Source organism: Physeter macrocephalus, chromosome 6 (assembly GCF_002837175.3).
Source record: "Physeter macrocephalus isolate SW-GA chromosome 6, ASM283717v5, whole genome shotgun sequence".
NCBI classification, from domain to species: Eukaryota; Metazoa; Chordata; class Mammalia; order Artiodactyla; family Physeteridae; genus Physeter; species Physeter macrocephalus.
In genome coordinates, this window is record NC_041219.1 from 87,111,826 (window position 1) to 87,135,282 (window position 23,457).

The following is a 23,457-nucleotide window of genomic DNA, read 5'->3' on the forward strand; positions in this document are numbered from 1 at the left end:
CTCTTCCAGGGGTTTATCCTACAACATGCACACATGTGAAATGATAAATCCATGAATTTTCACTGCAGTGTTGTTTGTAATAGTGAACAATTAGAAACAACATAAATTCCCATTACAAGAGACTAAATACAACATGACATATCCATGCAATGGAAATCTATATAGTTGTAGAAATGAACAAGGGAGTTCTTTATTTTCTTGGGTGGCAGGAACTCCAAGAAAACTAGTCTGACCGAGTAAGATGCAAAACTGGGTGTAAAGTATTCTAGCATTTGTTGAATTCTACTGTTGGATTCTATCATTTGAAGAGTATATACGTGTTCATGTTAGTTTGTATATACACTAAAAGTCTCTAGAAAGATTATAGGCAACAAAAGATAATAATAAAAGATGGTTATTTATTTGAAGTTAAGTGTGGAAACGGGTGGATGGGGGATAGGAGTGGGAGATTTCTATCATGTTAACTTTTTGGTTTTTTAAATTGTGGTAAAATACACATCAAATTTATAATTTTAACCATTTTAATTGTACAATTCAGGGGTATTAAGTACATTCACAGTGTTGCGAAACGTAACCGCTATCTAGTTCCAGAGCTTTTTCTTCACTCCAAAAGGAAACTACCCATTAAGCAGTCACTCCCCCCATCCTCCCCTCCTCCCCAACCCCTGGCAACCACTAAGCTACTTTCTGTCTCTATGGAGTTGTCTAGGCGGGCTATTTCATATCAATGGAGTTGTACAATATGTGGTTGTTCATGACTGGCTTTGTTCATTTAACATAATGTTTTCAAGGTTCATCAACGTTGTAGCATGTATCAGTACTTCATTGCTTTTTATGGCCAAATAATATTTCATTGTATGGATATACCACATTTTATTCATCCATTCATCAGGTGATGGGCATTTGGGTTGTTTCTACCTTTTAGCTACCGTGAATGGTACTGCAATGAACAGTATTGCACAAGTTTGTGTTTGTTTAAACACCCGTCTTCAATTCTTTTAGGGATATCCTTAGGGGTGGAATTGTCAAGTGCTAGGGTGATTTCTGTATTTTAACTTCTTAAAGAATCACCAAACTGTCTTCCACAGTTGTACCGTTTTACATTCCCACCAGCAATGTTTGAAGGCTCCATTTTCTCCACATCCTCATCAACACGTATTTTCTATTTTTTTTTTTTGTTTTTTTTTGACTACAGCCATTCTAGTCGGTGTGAAGTGTTATCTGGTGGTTTTGATTTGCATTCCCCTGACGACTAATCGTGTTGAGCATCTTTTTATCTGTTGTTAGTCACTTGTCTATCTTCTTTAAAGAAACATCGAAGTCCTTTGCACATTTTAAAACTGGGTTGTTTTTCTCTTTGTTGTTGTTAGAGTTCTTTAATATGTTCTGCATACTTAACAGATACGTGATTTGCAAATATTTTCTCCCATCCTGTGGCCTGTCTTATCACTCTCTCTCTTTTTTTTTTTTTTTTTTTTTTTTGCGGTACGCGGGCCTCTCACTGTTGTGGCCTCTCCCGTTGCGCAGCACAGGCTCCGGACGCGCAGGCTCAGCGGCCATGGCTCACGGGCCCAGCCGCTCCGCGGCATGCGGGATCCTCCCAGACCGGGGCGCGAACCTGGTTCCCCTGCATCGGCAGGCGGACGCGCAACCACTGCGCCACCAGGGAAGCCCCCCTTATCACTCTCTTGATAGTGTCCTTTAATACATAAAAGTTTTAAATTTTGATGGAGTCCAATTTATCTATTTTTTCCTTCGTTGCTTGTGCTTTTGATGTCACAGCTAAGAATCCATTGTCAAGTCCAAAATCATGATGATTTATCCCTATATTTTCTTCTAAGAGTTTCATAGTTTTAAGAACTTATACTTAGGTCTTTGGTCCATTTTCAGTTAATTTTTGTATATGTTGTGAGGTAGGAGTCCAACTTCATTCTTTTACATGTGGATATCCAGTCATCCCAGTACCATTTGTTGAGGACTATTCTTTCTGTATTGAATGGTTTGGCATCTTTCTTGAAAATCAGCTGACCATAAGGGATGGATTTATTTCTGAACTCTCAATTCTATTCCATTGATCTATTTGCCTATCCTTATGCCAATACCACAGTTTTGATTACTGCGGCTTTGTAGTAAGTTTTGAAAGTGAGAAGTGTGAGCCCTCCAACTTTGTTCTTTTTCAAGATTGTTTTGGCTATTCATGCAATTCCATGTGAATTTTAGGATCAGCTTTTCCATTTCTATAAAAACGGCCATTGGGATTTAACTTTTTGATTTTTGAAGCATGGTAATAAATTGACTATTCAAATTTTTAATCTAGATCCCCTTTGTGCAATGTACAGGAAAGAGAAATTTTTATCAAACCTGGCCTTCCTTCCTCCATTATCCCAGACCTTTAGACAGTTCTTCTTATGGTCTAATCTTTATTCCTCTTGCTACCATGTCAGTCAATTACAGCTGACTTTCCCTGCCTCTTTCACACACTCCCTCATCTGCTCCAGCTTTATTTCCTCTCATTCCTAATCCCTGACTTTTCCCCCTTATTTAGAGCCCCTGACCCTCTTCCTTTAGAATCCAAGGTTATGAAAGCTAGAAGGGCTGTCAGATTATTTTTTCAACTCCCTTACTTTACGGTTGTGCAAACTAAGGCTCAGAGACAAAATCTGACTTGACACCAGCCAGTGAGTGACTGAGGCAGGACCAGACCTGGTCCGTTTCCTGTTTGGTTCTCTTTCCACTATAGCTTGGAATCTTGGTGAATAGACCTGTGTGCAGACCTTAGTGCCTCCAGGTCCACTCTCCAGACTCTTATTAGTTAGGCTATTTTGCTCAGTCTGGCCTCATGAAGTCTGCACGCAGGAGGGTTGGGTCTTTTCCAAGGCTCCTACCCTAGCCTGGGATCTGCCCCTTCCTGCCATTTTGAAGAAACTGCTGAATCCACAGGGGGAAGTGAAACTATGGGGAGACATAAAGAGTTGGGGTAGAGTTTTGAGAGGGACAACCACAGGCTAAGTTTAGAGGGCTGAGAGCTTGAGGCCCCTCGCTGAGGACCCACATGTCCCCCTTTATATCCTATTACAGACCATGGTGGCTTTGTCAATGGTCCTTGTTTTCCTGCTGGCCCTGAGCAGAGGTGAAAGTGAACTGGACACCAAGATCTCATCCCCACAGGAGACCACCGAATGGGGGGATCCTGGGCTGTCCCTACCAGGGTCCTGCAAGCCAGCTCCCTCCTGTCAAAAGTGCATCCTCTCACACCCGAGCTGTGCATGGTGCAAGCAACTGGTAAAGATGGGCCTGTGGCCTTTGAACCAAGTGTATGTGTGTGTACAGCCTGGATATACGAGTGTGATTGTGTGGGTACGTGACTTTCTGGGTGCACTCTGTAGTTCTGTGTGTGACTGAGTTTGTGCACATAGGACTCCTGTGATTGTACGTGTGTGTATGTGTGTGTGCATACACATGCACTCAAGGTTCCTGCGCATGTATGTTTATGTCTGTATCTGTGTATTTGGGTATATGTGGAGAAGACTTGTGACCATAAATTTGGAGGAAGCATGTTCCTGCTGGAACTCATGCTTGTGTATAGGGAGAGGGATCTTTTGTGGGTGTACATGTGAGAAAGTGTATTTGTCAGCTTGGGCTGTCATAGCAAAATACCATAGACTAGGGGGCTTAAGCAACAGAAATTTATTTCTCACAGTTCTGGAGGATGTGAAATCCAAGATCAAGGTGGTAGCTGATTCAGTTCCTGGTGAGAACTCTCTTCCTGGCTTGCAGATGGGCTGCGGACAAGCTCCCTGGTGTCTCTTCTTATAGGGATCTAATCCCATCATGAGGGTTCTACCCTCATGACCTCATCTAACCCTAATTTCTTCTCAAAGGCCCCATCTCCAAATATCATCATGTTGGGGGTCAGTCCACTGCAGAAAGTATGTGGTTGGGTCTCTGGATCTGTGTTGGGGGTGGGGCATGTTCCTAGGTATGTAGCAGCCTGTGACTGGGAGGGTAGAAAGGAAGGAGCTGGAAACCTGTGGGCTTTGGGGGAAAGGCCTGAGCTACCTAAGTAACAAGAAGGATGCTGGGGAGAGGGTGTCTCCCTGGCTGGTCAAACAAGACTGTTCTTTGTTTTTTTAAAATTTTTTGGGAAATTTTAATTAACTTATTTATTTTTGGCCATGCCATGCAGCATGGCATGTGGGATCTTAGCTCCCCGACCAGGTATCAAACCAGCGCCACCCGCCTCCATTGGAAGCAGGGAGTCTTGACCACCACCAGGGAAGTCCCAGGCTGTTCTTTTGTTTATGCCTTAAAGAGACAGGGCTCATGGTGTAGCAGAGCATGAAGGGCGCCTGAACTGGAGGGTGGGGAAGAACTGTCTCTCTCACAGGAAGACGGAGAGTTAGATAAGAAATGAGGGCACACTCACTAGGAGGCAGAGCCACAAAACTGAGTGCATCCAGGGGAAAGGCACATAGTGAATCTGGGAGGCCAGGAAGGGGAAGACTCAGAGTCAGTGGGAGGCAGAGGCCAGAGGTGCCAGGCAGGGACTCTTGGGACAGCTGGGTATATGTCTGTCTCCTCCAATCCCCCGACCAGAGGCTGGCACCCGGGTCAGCTGAGAAGCCACTCTAACCATTTCCTTCCCCTGTGGCTTCCCAGCCAGTGCCAGGGGTACCAGACACATTGAGGGGGAGGGGGGGTTCTCTCCTGTCCCTATCCTTCCCCTTCCCAGGGACTGTGAGTCTTAGTCTGACCCCCTTCCCATTTTGGCCTGAGCATTCAGGGGAGGTTGGACTAGGAGGTCAGGCTCCTCCTTTTTTAATGGCAGTGAGGTCCCTGAGATCTCAACAAGAAGTCTGTGGCACTGGGGGAGTGGAGAGGTAGGGTGTCTGGGGAAAGGGGGCATCCAGATAAGGGTAGGAGAAGGGGCGGTGCTGTAGGAAGTGGACTCTGACAAGGAAGAAAGGACGGCGTTCAAGGGTAGCTGGGGAAGGAAGGGAGGGGAGGGAATCAGGGGGGCCCACGAGTTGCCTGACAGGGGAGGGCTTGGAAGTGGCCGGGATGCCAGGGTGGTTCTGGGAGCAGGGCTGAGGGGTCCAGGGGACTAGGGTCCCGACGCGCCTCCCCTTGCGACGCAGAACTTCACGGCGTCCGGAGAGGCAGAGGTGCGGCGCTGCGCCCTGCGAGAGGAGCTGCTGGCCCGGGGCTGTCCCCCGGGGGAGCTGGAGGAGCCCCGCGGCCGGCAGGAGGTGCTGCAGGACGAGCCGCTCAGCCAGGGCACCCGCGGCGAGGGGGCCACCCAGCTGGCACCGCAGCGGGTCCGGGTCACGCTGCGGCCGGGTGAGTTAGGGGGTGGTGGGCCGCTGGGCCCGGGGCTGGGCTGGGATTCCACCCCGCCCCACCGACCTCCCCACTACCTCCACCCCCAGGAGAGCCCCAGCAGCTCCAGGTCCGCTTCCTTCGAGCCGAGGGATACCCTGTGGACCTGTACTACCTTATGGACCTGAGCTACTCCATGAAGGACGACCTGGAGCGCGTGCGCCAGCTTGGGCACGCGCTGCTGGTGAGGTTGCAGGAAGTCACCCACTCCGTGCGCATTGGTGAGCCCAGCGGAGCCCTGTCCCGCACCTGCCGGCCCTCTGCCTCTAACCAACCGCCACCCTAGCTTCGGCCAATGTCTAGGGCACACAAGGGCCCCACCTGCCCTCTCCCGTTTTTTTGTTTTTTTCAAGAAAGTAAAGCAAGGGTTTACTTAAGTGAAAGTATGCCCTCAAGGAAAGAGCAGGGAGACTCAGGTGAGTAGCTGCCCTGAGTTTTTTTTTGCCAGCCGGTTATGTGGGGCATAGAAATGAAGGGGCAGAATATTCACTGTGCCTTCTCCCGGTTTTTAACGGACCTGGCCAGGCCACGGGTTCCTAACATCTCTCCCCAAAGACATCTATCTTCTAGGTCAGAGCTACAGGGGGTTTGAGAGACTGTCCAGTAGGACCCCTCATTTTACTGGAAGGGTAACTGAGGCCTTGAGTTTGGAGAGACTGTGTTCAGACAGCTCCCAGGGTCAGACAGTGCCCTAGACACACCCACCTGGACACTGCCCTGATGCCACTTCTCAGGCCCGTGTCTCCTGGACAAGGTCTAAACGCCATCATCCCTGCTGTACATTCTGCACTCGTCCCTCCCCTGTTCAAGATCCCCTCCTTCATCTTATGCTGCTGCTATACCGCACACCCGTCCATTCTTCCCCAGCCTTAACCAACCCCCTGCCTGCCCACTGCTGTGCCCTCCTCATCTCCATCCTCCACTTCCCTGAACCTGTGCTCTTACCCCTTTGCCCCTGCTGGGTCCTGGGTCCCCGCCGTCTAGGAGCACCCTCTCCCATCACCTCCGCTATGACTGTCCCCCCCCACCCCCCACTTCCCAGGGACTCCCCTCCTGAGTCCTCAGCAGTGGCCACCCCCGCCCTGCATCCTGCTGCTGTCCAGTGACTTCTGGCACTGCCTTCATGACCCCTCCTCCCAGGCTTTGGTTCCTTCGTGGACAAAATGGTGCTGCCCTTCGTGAGCACAGTGCCCTCCAAGCTTCGCCACCCCTGCCCCACCCGGCTGGAGCGCTGCCAGCCGCCCTTCAGCTTTCACCATGTGCTACCCCTCACCGGGGATGCTAAGGCCTTCGAACGGGAGGTGGGACGCCAGAGCGTGTCCGGCAACCTGGACTCGCCTGAAGGTGGCTTTGATGCCATTCTGCAGGCTGCCCTGTGCCAGGTGAGGGGGCGGGGAGGGGCCCTGAGTCTGAAGGGCTGCTTGGGGCCAAGATGGCCACCTATGGTTATGCAGTTCACAATTCTAGGGGGTGGTCTTTGTATTATAGTCCCTGTAGTTTGCATATCTATTTTGACAATTTGCTGGTGGATTGGAGTAAAATGTCTTGAGGAAGAGGCGTGTTTTCCTTTTTTTTTTTTTTTTTTTGATGTGGACCATTTTTAAAGTCTTTATTGAATTTGTTACAATACTGCTTCCTCTTTTATGTTTTGGTTTTTTTGCCCGCGAGGAATGTGGGAATCTTAGCTCCCCAACCAGGGATGGAACCTGCACCCCCCTGCATTGGAAGGCGAAGTCTTAACCACTGGACCGCCAGGGAAGTCCCGAGGCGTGTTTTTCTAATTCACAAGAAGGCCTCCACTAGCAGCAACCCTGTTTGAGGGGCGGGGGAGAAGCAGGGAGCTGGAGACAGGGGGCTGGACAAACTGACCAGAACAAGGCTGGCCAAATCCTTGCTCCTAGAGCAGGCGGGGTTGGCTCAAGGGCCATCCACGCCCAAGTGCACAGCCTATCCCCCACCCCACCCCAGGAGCAGATTGGCTGGAGAAATGTGTCCCGGCTACTGGTGTTCACTTCAGATGACACATTCCACACAGCTGGGGATGGCAAGTTGGGTGGCATTTTCATGCCCAGCGACGGGCACTGCCACTTGGACAGCAATGGCCTCTACAGTCGCAGCCCAGAGTTTGTGAGTCGCCACCCTCACCTGCCCCGCTCCATCAGAGCCACACATCCTCTCCTCCCAGGAACCCACCCTCCAGCCTCACTGTCCTTAGGGGTGATGACCACCCTGCCATCTTCCCCGGAAGTTCCTCCTCTCCGTGTCCCCCCACTGCTCAGACAAACCCAAGTCACTCCACTCCTTGGCCCTTCCCTCCTTCTTGCCAAGCCTCCAGGGCTCTTCTAGCTGGTGGAACCCTGGATTTCCTGGGTTGAGGGCACCTTGCGTGTTGTGAGGGGGACTTGGGGCGCTCACCTTGTCCTGACTCCCTGCTCCAGGACTACCCCTCCGTGGGTCAGGTAGCCCAGGCCCTCTCTGCGGCAAACATCCAGCCCATCTTTGCTGTCACCGGTGCCACACTGCCTGTCTACCAGGTGAGAGTTGTCTGAATGCCAAACCCTCCCACTCCCAGCCTTTCTCACTTCCCTCACAGGCCCATTCTCCTTCCCCCATATGCCCTCCTTCCAGACCCCAGCTTATTTCCCTAGAGCTGTGACCCACCATTTCCCTCAACTCCTCACGTCGCAGGAGCTGAGTAAGCTGATTCCCAAGTCCGCAGTGGGGGAGCTGAGTGAGGACTCCAGCAATGTGGTACAGCTCATCATGGATGCTTATAATGTGAGGGGCCAGCGTGGGGGGAGGGGGAGGGTGGGCACTGGGGAAAGATGGAAAGGGACCCTCAGGTGCGGTGGCAGAACTAAAAGGGGACGACCACTTTTTGTGTAACACTCCACAGCTCCTACCTACAGTTTGCATGTGGCTGTCATTAATAGCTCATTCACTCAGTCAGTCTTGCATTCATAAGTCTTAAGTGCCTGATTTGTGCAGAGCATGGAGCCCTGCTCTGGGCAAGATTGAGCTTTTATTTCATGCCAAGCACTGTCCTGAGTACACACACTGTTTGCCGTCTCATTTATCCCACTAAAACCCCTGCCTGGAAACTAGTGTTCCAATTTTATCGATGGGGATACAGACACAGGGAGGCTAAGTGACTTGCCCAAGGTCACAGAGATAACAGATGGAATGGCTGGCACTTGTCCCCCAGTCAGTCTGTATATAAAGCATGTGACATCTGGATACTGCCTTCACTAAGCTTATAAATAATTTGGAGATATTCTTCACAGGAACCACAGAATTTTACAGGTAGAAGGAACCATAAAAATTTATGTTTCTTGGGTTTAGGTCTTATCTCTGCAACTAGACTGCAGCATTCTACAGGGACCATGTTCTAAACCCATGGCAAGAAAATCTGAGACGGTATCAAATTTCCCAGGACAAACTCAATTGAAAGAATCTGCCCTTTAGATCTTGTATGCACACCGGTTATGCGTCCTGATCTGGGGTTTGAAAAACATAGCCACTGCACGTTTACAGTGCTGGCCAGTCCCTGACCCCCCGCAGGCCTTCGCTGCAGCTGCACTGAAATGCTGTTTTAGAAGCCTCTGGATTCTGTGTTCTCACTCAAGGTTATCACAGGTCCTTCCTGCAGAAACTCCTCCTGACTGGGCAGAATGGAAGGAGTCCCCAGGTGGGCTGAGGGCAGGCTTCTGGCAGGATTTGGAACAGCTGGAGAGGGCATGAGGTAGAGCTGGAGTCCTGCCTTCACATGGTTACTCTCTCTTTCTCCCTTTCCACAGAGCCTATCATCCACTGTGACCCTTGAACATGAACGCTCTCTACTCCCTCCTGGGGTCCACATCTCTTACGATTCTCAGTGTGGGGGTCCTGAGAAGAGACAGGATGAGGCTGGTGACAGGGGCCAGTGCAACCACGTCCGAATCAACCAGACAGTGAGAAGGAAGGGTGTGGGGGTGGGAGTGGGAAATTGAGCAGGCAGGGAGAGATGGAGGACAGGCCCAGGAAGCAAAGCAAAAAGCATGGGGTAGCCTTCCACCCATCCTTTCTGAGGAGCTTTAACGAGCAGCCTCCTCAAGTGTTTCTAGGAGATGGGTGTTAGCACGACCCTATCCCTTCGTTTACTAGGAAGTAGGATGACCAGTGTGTTTGGTGTGTGCCCGTGCACATACAGGAGTGCACATGATCTTAGTTTGATTTCCGCCTGCCCCGTCCTCAGGTGAATTTTTTGGTTACTCTCCAAGCTACCCACTGCCTCCCAGAGCCCCATCTGCTGAGGTTCCGAGCCCGTGGCTTCTCAGAGGAGCTGACTGTGGAGTTGCAAACACTGTGTGACTGTAACTGCAGTGACACCCAGCTCCAGGCTCCTCACTGCAGTGACGGCCAGGGGCACCTACAATGCGGGGTGTGCAGGTGAGGGCCTGCTGCTTCCCTTCACCTATATGGCTCCCCTGTATTCCTCCTCCCTTGCCTTCCCTCCTCCCACTGGCGTCTCTAGACATCTTTTTCGTAGACATCCCAAGACTCCACCCTGATTTTCACCTCCTGAAGCTTCTCAGAAATGCCAAACCCTCCCCTCCACCAGGACTCCCCCCACCCCCTCTATACTCCTTGGTGCTCCATTATATTCTGGCCTCCTGTCAGCCGCTGGTGGCTCTCCAACTATCTTGAGATCTAGGGTTTAGAGGATTCTGGGAAAGGCAGGTCAAGGCATGGTCAAAATCTATGACTCCCCTTTCCCTCCCCTGCCTTCCCCTCCCAGCTGTGTCCCTGGCCACCTGGGTCGACTCTGTGAGTGCTCTGAGGCTGAGCTGTCCTCCCTGGATCTGGAATCTGGGTGCCGAGCCCCCAATGGCACAGGGCCCCTGTGCAGTGGGAGGGGATGGTGCCAGTGTGGACGCTGCACCTGCAGCGGACATAGCTCTGGACGTCTGTGCGAATGTGATGATGCCAGCTGTGAGCGACATGAGGGAATCCTCTGTGGAGGTACCTGGAGACTTTGGGGAGAAGGACGGGGTCAGAGTGGCTTCCCCAAGGGTGTTTAGGCTCTGGGAACTTCTCTGCACTAAAGGGAGGAATCAAAGATTCTGGTGTAGGAGTTGGAGGGTATCCAGCACCCTTGAGAGGGAACTGGATGCACAGGAACAGGTCAGCTCTAGGCAGCCTGTGGTGGCATGTGGTGTCCAACGCCTGTGGGGAGTATGATTGTCACCCTGCGTGTGGCTCTGCCTCAGGCTTTGGCCGCTGCCAATGTGGAGTGTGTCACTGTCATGCCAATCGCACGGGCAGAGCATGCGAATGCAGCGGGGACACAGACAACTGTGTCAGTCCCGAGGGAGGGCTGTGCAATGGGCATGGATACTGCAACTGCAACCGCTGCCAGTGCTTGGACGGCTATTACGGTGCCCTATGTGATCAGTGCTCAGGCTGCAAGACACCATGCGAGAGACACAGGTGAGCCCTCAGGCCTTGTGCCTTGGGAACAGGGGCACAGGGCTCGTTGAGCCCCTCCCAACCACCTGCTCTTTCTGCATGTGGTTTGGGTGACATCTGTCCAGCTGGTAACTTACTGGTACCTGCTGGACAGGGACTGCGCAGAGTGTGGCGCCTTTGGGACTGGTCCTCTGGCCATGAATTGCAGCCTGGCATGTGCCCATGCCAACGTGACTCTGGCTTTGACCCCTATCCTGGATGATGGCTGGTGCAAAGAGAGGACCCACGACAACCAGCTCTTCTTCTTCCTGGCAGAGGATGAAGCCGGAGGCAGGGTCATGCTGAGAGTGAGACCCCTGGAAAGTAAGTGGGCAGGGATGCTGTGGACATGCCAGATGGGGCCCTGGAAGTTTAATGGGTAGGGCCTCAGAACTCTGGAGGTAAAGACAATGGGAAATCAGGCTGGGGGCTGAAGCAGAGCTAATGAATCCAGGCAAAAGTGCAGGTGCTGGACCAAACGGACAAGGCTAAGGCCCTGAGCACTGGGATCGCCTTGGACCCTGTGGAGGTTCCCTGTTTTCAATGACAGGCAGGCCTGGGGAGGCTGGATGAGGCTGGACACACTGTGGGTAAACTGGTGGTCAATTCGTAGGCCCTGGCCCCCAGAAGTCTCTTGTTTCTTTCCCATAGAGGGGTCAGACCACACCCAAATCATCGTGCTGGGCTGTGTGGGGGGCATCGTGGTAGTGGGACTGGGATTGGTCCTGGCTTACCGGCTCTCAGTGGAAATCTATGACCGCCGAGAATACAGTCGTTTTGAAAAGGAGCAGCAGCAGCTCAAGTGGAAGCAGGTGAGGCTGCCCCCTACCCCACTGGGTGAGGTTTTCCTTGCTTCCCCTGGTTAGGTGGGCTTTGCTTTCTGCTTCACCGCCTCACCCTCCACCCTGACTCGTTCTACTTAGCCGCCTCCCCGCTGGCCTAGCCCTCCTCTGTGGGCTTACTATGGTTCCTCTGCTAATTTCCATCAGCTCTTGGGGTCCTCCTGCTCCAGTTCTAGGCTGGCCTCTTAGGACTAGATAAAATCGGAGTCCTGGGACTTTTCCTCCTCATTTCCAACTTCTTTCCCCAGGACAACAATCCTCTCTACAAGAGCGCCATCACGACCACTGTCAACCCCTGCTTTCAAGAGGCAGAAAGCGCCCCTCTCTGAAGTGGGGAGGGACACTCACTGCAGGGCTCTTCTCTGGGACGGAGGGAATTGGGGCATGTGGTCTCTCAGTCAGCAGCTTGGTAGGGGGCTAATCTACTGCTGAGTGGTCACCCATACTTCATTCTTAGAGTGACACCCGAGAGGACTACCTTCTGCGGCAACCTTGCTTCCCTACCTCAGAAGTGGGGGCTACCCCCCCATGTATACAATAAAGAGTCTTACCTCAGAGCACACCTGTCAGTTTGCTTTAACCCCAAGGCCAGAGCAGGTTGTAGAGCCTGGGCCTCAGGAAAGCTCTTGTGCATTCCTCCTCCTGCCGCCTGAGGGCAAGGAGAGGTCCCCAAACTTAAAGTGCAGAACAGACTGCACAGTATGGGTGGCCTGGGGAGCGGCCACAGTGGGCTGGGTGGGCTAGTGAATCCTCAAGTAATGCTGACGTAGGAGGCCTACAGACACGCTTGGAGAGACACTGCCTTTGCTGGTGTCTGGCCTCATGCTGTCCTGCTGTGCATGTTTTTTTTTTTTTCCTTATTCTGAACCGATATCCTGTATTTATTCTACTTGTTGCTCTCTGCAAAGGGGAGCTTACAGGGTGCTGGAAGTTGTGGGGTGGTTGGTTACCCTTGGTGGAAAAAAAGAAAACTACTTTGGCCCCAGTGAAAAAGCTTCTCCCAAGGATATTCTCCCAAGGAGGACATAGTATGTACAAAAGCCCCATTTTCTTTTTATTTAAATATCCTAAATATATCACGAAGGAACATACACTGCACTTTAATGGTAAAAAGATACAAGTTTATAACATTTTATAAAAACTACCATTTAAAAGTGATCTTGTTCATTTCATATTCCCCTCCCCCAATAGTAAAATAAATATATTAAAAAAAAAAAAAAAGAGGATGGAGAGGAAAGGTAGGGTAGGAGGGATTAAGATAAAAGCCCCAGGGCCACATAGAGGCAAAGAACATCTGGGGAGAAGGTTAAAAGTTGTGGCGGACTCCACACCTCATTTAACCCTCCAATGTCAAGCCACGGGGGCACAATCAGTAGCTAAGTGATGACAAGAGGCTATTGGGGGGGTGGACGGAAAAGACTTGGGGTGCTGGGAAGGGCAGGGCTGGTGGGACCTGGTACAGGAGCCCACCTAGGAACTGGCGCTACTCTTTCCCAGGTCCCTGAATCCCATGTCCTGGTCTCTGAGAGCCGGCCCTACCTCCCTCTCCCTTCACTCCAGACACACCTGAGGCGGCTTTCCAGTGCTAGACCCCACCCAGCAGTGGGGTGGAACATTGGGCCCAGGAGCCTTTGCAGCGGTCTTGGTCTGTGATTTCCCTGGGGTGTAAGTGGGACTCCTGGGCTCCCTGGGCGCTAAATCACTCCTTTGGCCTCTCAGCTCCTCTCTCCTCACACATCCATGGCCCCAGAACATCAGCACCTGGACAACTGAGCTAACCACCTGCTCCTGTGTTTCCCCTCACCCAGTCCTCGGCAGGGGTGGTTCTGGTATGGCTCTTTGCACATTCGCTTAGAAGTTCTCTCTCTCCCGCCCACCCAGGCAGGAAGCCAAAGTCTGCAGAGGGCCAGGGCACATCTGGACCCAAACACACATTCGCACACTCAGGGGCACAGATCACTCGTGTGATTCTCTCCACACATACCCCAACTCACCCCAACCATAAACAGATTAGCCGCAGGTGACAGGAAGCAAAGCCTCCCACTTTCAAAAGTGCGTTTGGAAGGACACAATTTTCTAAATGTATCCTAGACAAATCCCAGCCCCCAGCAGAGCCCTCTAACAGGGAGGGGGCTGGCTCACATGCAGAAAGATGCCCTACTTGCAGGGACCAAGGGCAGGTCCAAGGACTCGCGGTCTAGTTTCTGGACCACATTCAATGGGAGTGCCAGCACAGAACTAGAAGAGCACAGGTAGCAAACACATTCCCCAGCGTCTCCCCCACAGGATCTCAGATGCTGTCAGGGAAGATCTAAAGGGCGCCACGCCTCCTTTCTTTTTCCCTGAAATCCTCACACCTCAGAGGTATGGAGACCTCCACCCCGCCATTTCCTCCAGAACAGGTTAACAGCCAGGAGTCTGCTGCTGCTACTGCCTACAGTTTTCTGGGAAGTGAAATCACTTCCTGGAGATTGCCATTTCAAATCCCCACTGACAGCTTAGTCAGGTTCACCAAGTCAAGTCTCCATGATTCTTCCATAATTACTTACCCCTCCTCCCCACAGGTCAGGGCAGGCCACAACCTGGGAGTCAACCAAACCCCAGAACCTCCCATAAGGATCCTTTCCTTAGCAGGAAGAAAGAGGGTTTTTATTTCACTTTAGAAAATTCATATTCACAAGCCCTGGTTTGGGTTAGAAACATCCTAACCACCAGTCTGTTGAATCAATCTTAAAAAACCCCTCCAAAACAAAGCCCTCCAGTCCCCTACGTTGAGTTCTTCAGCTTCTCTTGGGACCGCAAGCACCCTTCAGATTTGTTGGGGGGGGGGGGCGGGGGGAGGTGGTCAGGAGAGGCTGTTTTATGCTCATCCTCCCCTGAGCTGAGGGCTAGAGAAGGGTTTGGCTCAATAATATGCCATCTCCAAGCACACAAAAACACTCACTCACATACCACACACACACCCCCCCACACACACCCCTGATCGCTTTTTGGGGGGTGGACAGGGTGGTGGGGTCGGAGCAGAGAGGAGCAAAGAGTACAGTTAAGAGTAAAACCTATGTTAGGTTTCCTCCTCAGTTTTTTCTCCGCAGCATCCCCACCCCCCGCAGTTCGTGGTTGGGTAGGGACGGCCATCAAGAAGGAAGCCAAGACCTTATTCTTTGGGACTGAAGGCCAGACCCCTATCTCCTCTACCTGAATACAGTGATAGGACTTGGGCAGGGAGAAGAGCTCACACTGCTCAACAGTCATGTCAGGGGACACCAAATTCCTTTCATTTCTTCAACAGCCATTACCCAACTTGGGGCTAGTCTTGGGTTGCTCCTAAGAGGGCACAAGGAGAGAGAACCCACTTTGACATCCATGACTTCCTGCTCAACATCTGTCTGGCTTAGGAGTCAATATCAGCGAGGTAGCCAAAAACCAAAAACTATCTCCAAGACCAACTGCCCAAAGAGAGAAAGGAAAGGGGCTTCACGGGCCACTCTCACCCAAGTTTCCTCCAGAAGGCACTTGAGCTGACCCCATTAGGTACCAGTGTGGCATGGGCCATTACAACAGCCATGGCCACAACTCTTGCTCTTCCCCGAAGGAAATGAGAGGTACCTGTCCACTCTTCTTGGATCCAGCCCTTGTCTGCTCCTGTCACTGTTCTTCCTTTTGTCCCTACAGTGTATAAGGAGACCAAAGTAAGCTCAGCTGCCATCCCTGATCCTATTCTCCTTCAAACAGGAGATGAGGTACAGGGCTGTGGAACATTGAGGATCAACTGCAACTAAAAACTCAATTTGGGGGGAGAGCCGGACCAGCCACAGTCCCTACTTTGACCAGGACTCTATACCTCCATATTACCTGTTTCCACAGTGCACCTGCTGAAATTGTTTTTGGATAAACAAAAACAAGAACAGACCAAACAAATCCCTCTCCCCGATCTTTTCCAATTCAGCTGCCAGCTGGAGTCCAAGGTTGTGGGAGCCACACTTCAGTCTTGGTCCTGTACCTTTAGTCCCCACCTATGACCTCAGACAAGGGTCCAGGGACTAGCTTCCCTACCCAGGAATGCTGAAGGAACTTCCCCGAGATACTCATAGTCTCAGATTATTTACAGAGCTGAAGCTCTGGGGCCCGCTGTCCCCGACGCACTCTTCTGGTCTCCTGGGTCCACTCCTCCAGGAGGGGGACAGGTACAGACGGGGTGGTGGTGGGACCATCAGACCAGAGGGGTGCGCTCTTCGGTAGAATCTTCTGATCACTCCCACCACCCGGGGCCCCTTGCGCCTATAGAGAAAACTGCCCGTCGGAAGTCTTGGACTGGCACCCTTGGCACATCCGTTTGTGTCTGAGTAATCGATCTGTCCGAGAAAAACACTGAGAAGAAAGGGAGGGTTAAGTGCCTGAGAGGAGATTGGCTAGAGCTGCCTTCCCCACATGGGAGAGGCACTCATCCCATTCTACACCCCCTTGGCACATACACAGACGGTATGAGTGAACAGTGGTTAAGAACGCAAGCTCTGAAGTCTCAATTCAGGCCTAGTGCTTAGTAGCCGTGTGACCTTGGGCAAGTTACCTAACAGCCCTGAATCTGTACACTCATCTGTAAAATGGGGCTAAAGGTACCTACTCACAGAGTGGCTGCTTCATTTATCACACATTTATTGAGTATCTATCTCAAGGCAGGTACAGTTCTTGGGGCTGAGGACAGAGTGGAGAACCAGAGCGACAAGGTCTCTCCCTCCTGGCGCTTTCATTCTAGTGTTTTGCAGATTCAACCTAAGAGCACGGAGCAAAGCCTGAGACCCAGCAAAGCATCCAGGAAGTGTTAGTTGTTATCGTTTCTCATCTCTTGTTCTTGTCTTATTTTGGTCCTGGCTCTTACATTCTCTACAGATCAGATATTGACCTCCCAGGGCAGAGATTTTATCTCTTCCTCCAAAGTGCACCTGCTCTGAAGTTCGATTCAGTTTGTCTCTTGTCCCGGATCTGCTGTGTCCTTGGGAAACTCAACCTCTCTAAATCTCAATTTCCCCATGGGTGAAATCAGGACAACACAGCTTCCTCACAGAGTTAATGTGAAGGTTAAACAAAGTAATGTCAAATATGCTCTCACAGTGCCTAGCACAGAGTAAGTACCCAAGAAACGCTATTATTATTATTACAATTATTCTAATGGCCCCTACCCATGATCAGCTGCATAAGGCCAGAGAGATATACATCACCCTGATCATGGCCAGGAATGCTAGGGGGCCCCTTGTCAGGCAGGGAGGAATGGCGGCAAGCCCTGGTTCTTAGGGAAGAAAGTTTGTGTGTGGGCGTGAATGGATGACACGTGAGCTTACCTGATGACACCGTTCACACTGGTAAGGCTTTTCCCCACTGTGTACACGCTTGTGACGCTCCAGGTGGTACTTCTGGATGAAGCGCATATCACAAATGTCACACTCAAATGGCTTCTCACCTGGCCCAGGTGGAGAGAGAAGCGAACATCAGGAGGTATACATGGCAGAGACCTCATTCCAGGTATTTTCCCAGAAATCTTTAACTTTTAGTAATGTGCAGACACCTAATGGGGAAGGGTCCCCAAAGCTGCTGGTCTCAGTGACACTAGATACATACAATCTCTCTGCCTCATTCACTTACCTTCTTTCTCTATTAGTAAGTATTTCTAATACTCACTCCTTAAAATAAACCCAACAAGAGCTACACACAAATATAATACAAACTATGGACTATTCTCCCCCTTTGAATGTGAGCAAGAGACTTACCAGTATGAATAAGGATGTGCCTCTTGAGGTGGTAACTGCTCCTAAAGGCTCCAAAGCAGTGTTCACAAACAAAATTTTTGGGAATCTTTACTTGAAAAGAACCATTTTGTTCCACTACCACCACCTGGGGGCAAGAGTCAGGTATGTCATGAGGCTATCCCTCCGCCCCCTTCTTGCCCCCATTCTGCTCTGGGTCTATTTCCAACTGCTGGACAAAGTAACCTCTCTGATGCTGTCATCTCCCATTTTCCTTAGAGTTAAAAGACCTTCTAAGGAAGGAGGTAGGGTGGGCAAGCTATCTGCCTTGTCAAACCCAACACTCTGAATTGACCTGAGGAGGAGTCTGCCTGCCCCTTTGCCACAGAATTTCATGCTCCCCTGACCCTCCTTCCCTTACCAAGGATGTTTCAGGGAGGGCAGAGATCAATTACCAACGTGGTCTCTGGATGGAATCAGGGTGACACACTCACTGGCTATGAGGGAGCAAAACATCTAGGGAGAGCTCCGGGTTGGGCCAGAGAGGGAAGAAAGAGGAGGACTGCCCTATTCTGGACAGTTGCTAAACTGGTCCAGTTTGGGGGTTACCCCATTACCTGCCTTTTTCTTTTTTTTTTTTTTGCCTGTGCTGCATGGCTTGTGGGATCTTAAGTCTCTGACCAGGGACTGCCTTCGGCAGTGAAAGCGCCCAGCCCTAACCACTGGACCGCTGGGAATTCCCCATTACCTGCCTTTTTAACAGTCTTTTTTGAATGAGATGCCTCAGCCAAGCTGTCATCGTCTTTGCGGCTCCGGGACTTCTCGCTGTCTTTTCGGTGGCTCTTTGAATACAAATCAAATCTAAATTCATAGTCCATCTCAGAACGTTAAGACAGGAGGCCAAAAAGCTGCTTTGAGACAACTTATAAATGAGAGTAAATCACCTGCCCCAAAGGTTTAGAGAAAGTACGCATTCACTTCCTCTCCAAGCACCCTGGTTTTAAGGAGCTGTTGTACAGAAAAGATCTTCCTTTTCTGTACCCTTTTCTGTATCCTCTAAAATACCCACATTCATTCATTCCCCAGCTGGATCCCCTTTCCCACTTCCCTAAATAGAAGCACTAAGGAATCAAAGCTGGGCATCCTCTGGCAGAGAGCTCGGGCCACCCGACCCCCAGGTGCCGCAATGGACTCAAGTGCTGTACCTGACTCGAGCACCTCAGCATATCAGGGCTACCTGCCCGCTCTCCATTCTCGGCCTGCTTGCTGGCAATCTGGCTCAGCATCATCTTCTTGCTGGCTGCAGTGGGAACCAAACTCACACCTGCTAGGCCTTCACAAGCCAGGAGACTTGCCTAAGTTGAAAGGAGATGAGGTGTCAGGTCACCTGGCAGGGCAGGGCAAAAACAGACTGCCAACTTCTATAGAAGTACCTTTCACACCCAGCTACTAACATGCTGTTTCTCTCTAGGGAGCGTCCCTCCTCACCACAAAACCCTGCTTCCTTCAAGAGTCCTCCCTAACTCATCTCACCAGGAACTGCTCACTTTGTCATCTGTCAGCATTTAGATACAGACCAAGTGAATAATCAAATGTCACGGACACTTCTGTCATTAGCACTGTGCTGGGTAAAGCGTGTGTCTATGTATTACTTTGAAGTATTTCTAAGCCTTGTGTGTGGGCATGAGGGTCTCTCCTGTTGACCCACTGACACGCGAGATTTCTAGGGGAACTTCCTTCTTCCTCTCTTGATGACAGTCAGCTTCACAGAGCCCACTTATGATTGGCAGACCTCACTGGTGCCAAATGTACATTCTATCGGGTCCTACAAACATGTTTATCAGTAAAGTTAGATTCATTTCTCCCTTTAGATTTTAAATTCCCTAGATGTTGCCAATTACAACAGATATAAAAATTAAAACACTTGGAAGGATTTTGGAGTTGAATATACAACTTCTCTCCCCCCCCGGCCCACCATTTATATGTGTGCATATCCATATTTTTTCACATTGCCTGCTATACATGCAGTTTAAAAATGACTTAAGCGGGCTTCCCTAGTGGTGCAGTGGTTGAGAGTCCGCCTGCCGATGCAGAGGACACGGGTTCATTCCCCGGTCTGGGAAGATCCCGCATGCCGCGGAACAGCTGGGCCCGTGAGCCATGGCCGCTGAGCCTGTGCATCCAGAGCCTGTGCTCTGCAACGGGAAAGGCCACAACAGTGAGAGGCCCACGTACCGCAAAATAAATAAATAAATAAATAAATAAATAAAAATAAAATAAAAAAAATAAAAATGACTTAAGCAAGAGTGAAAACGATGCTGTGAAGTGGGCTGCAAACAAAGGAAGAAGAAACTGAAGGGCTCCTACTCTGCATGGAAAGGAGGAAGCTATGCATGCAGCTGGAAGAAAGCCAATTATACTGTAATCAGGCTGCCATCCTGGTGAGACTGGTAGGGGAGGGTCCCTGGAAGGAAGCTGGGAGCAGCTCTGGGGTTGCCTGCATATAGCTTTTCTACCCAGATAACTACAATAACCTATCAAGTCATCCTGTCTCTCCAATCCATCCTGTATCCCCGCAATGACAATTACCTTCCAAATACACTGATGTGACGTCACTCTGCTGCTTAACATTCTTCAGAGAGTTCCCATTCCTTACAGAATAAAGACTAATTCCTCAGCAAGGCATAAAAGGCCCTTCAGTCACACTCTGCTTGTTTCTCCAGGAAACAACTCCCTTACCCTAACATTCCCATCTATCACTATCTACCATATTCCTCTAACCATGCCCCACTTAAATCCTTTCCTCCTTAGCTAGCTAACTACCTGCAGTACTCCTAACATCATCACCATCCTTCCATGTCTCTAAGCCTCTGCCCATGCAGTTCTCCTTGTCTGAATGCCCTGTTCTGCTTGTTCATCTAGCAAAATCCTATGCATCCTTCCAGCTTCAACTTTTTTCATCCAAGCAGAAGGATCATTCCTTCTTCTTCAGTGTATATACCTCCATTACTGCACATTCCTTCAATCAACAGATTCACTATGTCTCTACTACTAGCCAGCCACTAGGCAAGGTGCTGTGAATATAAAGATAAACAATAGAGTGTCTCTTCATCTCCCCTGGCCCCAACCCAACTAGCCTGGAAGCTTGCTGGGGACAGGGACAATTTTATTCATCTTTGTATTCCCAATACAATGCCTTGCATGTAACAGGAGCTCACTAAATTCCTGTTGAAAAAAACAAATGAAGCATTCACCAGACTGTTCACTCCCTCATGCCCCTCAGCAGTTAATGTACCAAGTGTAAAGTGAGTACATGTTGCTTTGCAAATGTCCCATCAGGGCCTATGATGCAGTATAGCCTACCTCCTTCATTTGACTGGAAGCTCCCTGAAGGCAGGGGCTGTGGCCTGTCTCCTTTCCTTCCTCTAGATCTCCCCCTGGTGCTTAATACAGAGCTTCGCTCACTGGGTTGGTCAATATGTTGACTAAGGCAGCATTCAAGAGTGAAATTGCAAACACGCTTCCCAGTGATCTTGAAGGAGGAGGACTCGAGAGCTTTTTACCTGAGCCATGCTGATTTCTCACTTAATGCAACCCAAAAGTTCAGGAGTTTCTCGATCCACCTTTCCTTAAGACACTGTTGTTTGAAGAACTGTCACCAAATCACTGTAACAACTCCTTCGTGTCCCTTCAGTCCTGCTGCCATACTGAACTGCCTTTGTCTTCAAACAGAACTTAGTGTCCTCCAAAAGGAAGAAAGATGTTCCAAGAATCCCTGGTCTCTGCCTGGCTCCTGCCTACTGTCTGAAGAAAAAGAGTCTTCCAGTCTTGGTTTTCCAGCTGAATTCTCTGGATGAAGTTCACGATCTGTTTCAGAAACCTGAAACCAGAAAAGGAGATGGGGCTGTTAGGTGCAACATCCTCAGGCCATACAACCTGCAGTGAGGTCAACTCTTTTTTTGCCAGGCGTTCTCTGTGCAACTCCAAAAGAAGACATCAGTCAAGCAGAGTTTTCTTTCTAGGTCATGAGTTGAAACTGGTCTCCGGGCAGCCAACAGGAGCAAAAGTAACTGGGGCCTCTGGTGGAGGAACTGCAGCAGGCCAACTGCTTGGATTTACCATCTTAGAACTGGAAGAAGGGGGCGGAGGTTCTCTGGGGCTTTTGTGTCCACTGGGCCGGCCCGCGAAGCTCGCATTCTATTAAGGCGACCAGAAGTGGGGTAGAGAAAAGCTCAGGGGCTATCGCTGGGCGCCAGGGCAGCAGGCAGAAACCGAACCGGCAGTACGCTCCCAGGCCGGCCCACACGTGCGCATTCTCCAAGTCAGCCCGAAGGTACGTAAACTCGCTGCGGAGGTGGAAGGCAGGGAGGCGAAGCCCAGCTCTGTGCATTCCCTCCCATCTTCCCTCCCTCGCGCCAGCCAGCCAGCCAGCGAGCCAGCCAGCCAGCCGCTGCGCCCGCCGCACGCACCCGGAGAGAGCCGAGTAGCGCGCAAGGTGCGTGCTCGCGCCCGCGTCCCTTCCGAGCAAGCCCCCTCAGCCCAGCCGGTGACGCGGCCGGACGGTGGTGTGCGCGCGGCCCCTACCCCTCCCCGGGAGCGCCCTCCCTTCGCCACGCGCCCCTCCTCCCCTCCCCTCCCCCTTCCCGCGCGGCGCCCCACGGCCTGCGAACTGCTGAAGCGCTGCCTTCTGCCCAGACGACGCTGCGCTCCCTGGGGCGTGCTCCTACCTGCCAGGCGCGGCCTCCTGCTGTCTCCCACGCCGCGCGGCCCCTCCTCCAGGCCGCACCACGCCGTGCCAACCCCGTGGCCACCGCTGCCCCCGCCGGAACCGAGGCAAGTTTACAAACACCAACCCGGGACCCGTTTCCCCGGAAGCACTTCCCCTTCCCCCCTCGTCCTCTCCCCCCTGAGCAGCATTATCCACTTCCGGGCTCGCGACCCTGGACGGGCGGGGGCAGACAGAAAGGGGGTGAGGCTGAGGGCTCACCAAGGGAGTGCAGCTGGCGAGTGGGCGGTGCCGGCGCGCGGAAGGACGGGAAGAGGGAGGACCGGAGGTATGGCGCTTGCGCCGTGGTGGGGGCGCGTCCCGGCGGCCATCTTGATTCAGGGAAGGAACGAGGGCCCTGAAATGTTGGTACTCTGAGTGTTCGTTGAGCGGTTTTGCTAGGTGAGCTGGATAGGACTCCTTGAAGAAGCGCCATCGCTCTCCCTTCCTCCCAGATGTTCTCCCTGTCGCTTCTGAGCCTGGAGCCCCAAATAAAGCCAGAATACTTCGTACCAGGCTTTTTCACGTAATTCGGTCGAGGTCATCTTTACCCAACCTTTCCATCAGGCCCAGATCTGCAGATTCTGAGGGCCGCCGCGTCAGCTGGAAGGGGAGTTAACTATTTTTGCATGCTCCTGCCAAGTACACTCGACTCCAATCTGAGAACGGATGCCCTCGCATGGTCTGCGCACCCCGAAGCCTCTGATTTCCTTTTATCGCTTCCGCCTTTATTACAGACCGTCCACAATCTAACATTGGCCTCCTCGCCTGGGAAGAGCCATAGGACTCCCCTCAGTAGGAGAATGTAATCTCTTTGGAGACTTAGCGATGCAGGGTGGCCCGTGGGACCGGCTACATTAGGAAAACTCGAGCCTTTCTTTAAATTCTATTCCCAGCTTTAGGGAGGGGTTCTGCTAAAGATGGGCTATGCATTTAGTGCACTGGAAGGAAATGTCGATTCTGTTTAGGTGTGTCAGATTGTGAGTTTAGGAGACTTAACGGAGATGCCAAAAGAAAAAAAAATATTTGTGAAAGAAGACAAGAATTACCAGCCACTTTTTGTACACAGATTTCATTTCCCTGAGCGCTCCATTTTTTGAGTAATTGACAACAAATCCTTGTGCTCTTAAGATCATCATAGAACAGATAAAATGGAGCGAGATCATCAGAAATAAATCTTTAATTAAAAAAATTAGCTCATGCTAAATCACGGCACAAAAGAATTAAAAGGGAAAAAATATTTTGC

At 51.0% G+C, this 23,457-nt stretch overlaps 2 protein-coding genes across 15 annotated transcripts in view; one reads left to right on the top strand and one right to left on the bottom strand.

Annotated features, from left to right (window-relative positions):
• The window catches only part of ZNF740 (zinc finger protein 740), a 39,444-nt gene extending 17,141 nt beyond the window's left edge, over positions 1 to 22,303 (bottom strand). For 2 of the 14 annotated variants that reach the window (XR_003680347.2, XR_003680343.2), the window contains exons 1-7: positions 22,174 to 22,303; positions 21,010 to 21,326; positions 18,652 to 18,801; positions 18,199 to 18,288; positions 17,471 to 17,594; positions 17,045 to 17,163; positions 15,315 to 16,076 (exon numbers count right to left, since the gene is read on the bottom strand). Coding sequence is in view for 9 of the 14 variants with exons in the window: in XM_028491330.2 (XP_028347131.1) it covers positions 16,361 to 16,498; positions 17,045 to 17,163; positions 17,471 to 17,594; positions 18,199 to 18,288; positions 18,652 to 18,801; positions 20,810 to 20,818 (630 nt within the window). In the remaining 5 variants the exon portion in view is untranslated. The other 12 variants (XR_008617701.1, XM_055085626.1, XR_003680351.2 and 9 more) reach the window with 11 other exon arrangements.
• Positions 3,079 to 12,241, top strand: ITGB7 (integrin subunit beta 7). The gene is made up of 14 exons (XM_007125776.3): positions 3,079 to 3,282; positions 5,139 to 5,340; positions 5,430 to 5,600; positions 6,520 to 6,761; positions 7,348 to 7,506; positions 7,818 to 7,913; positions 8,068 to 8,157; positions 9,177 to 9,329; positions 9,614 to 9,807; positions 10,157 to 10,380; positions 10,629 to 10,848; positions 10,982 to 11,190; positions 11,518 to 11,678; positions 11,957 to 12,241. Exons 1-14 carry the CDS (start codon positions 3,082 to 3,084, stop codon positions 12,035 to 12,037), a joined length of 2,403 nt encoding a protein of 800 aa, XP_007125838.1. The 5' UTR covers positions 3,079 to 3,081; the 3' UTR covers positions 12,038 to 12,241.
• Positions 22,304 to 23,457: the final 1,154 nt, after the last annotated feature.

Coding starts and splice junctions, on each gene's coding strand:
- ITGB7 (XM_007125776.3), top strand. CDS start 3,082: ATGGTGGCTTTGTCAATGGTCCTTGTTTTCCTGCTGGCCCTGAGCAGA. Junction 5,601..6,519: donor CACCCACTCCGTGCGCATTG/GTGAGCCCAGCG, acceptor CCCTCCTCCCAG/GCTTTGGTTCCTTCGTGGAC. Junction 7,914..8,067: donor CCACACTGCCTGTCTACCAG/GTGAGAGTTGTC, acceptor CTCACGTCGCAG/GAGCTGAGTAAGCTGATTCC.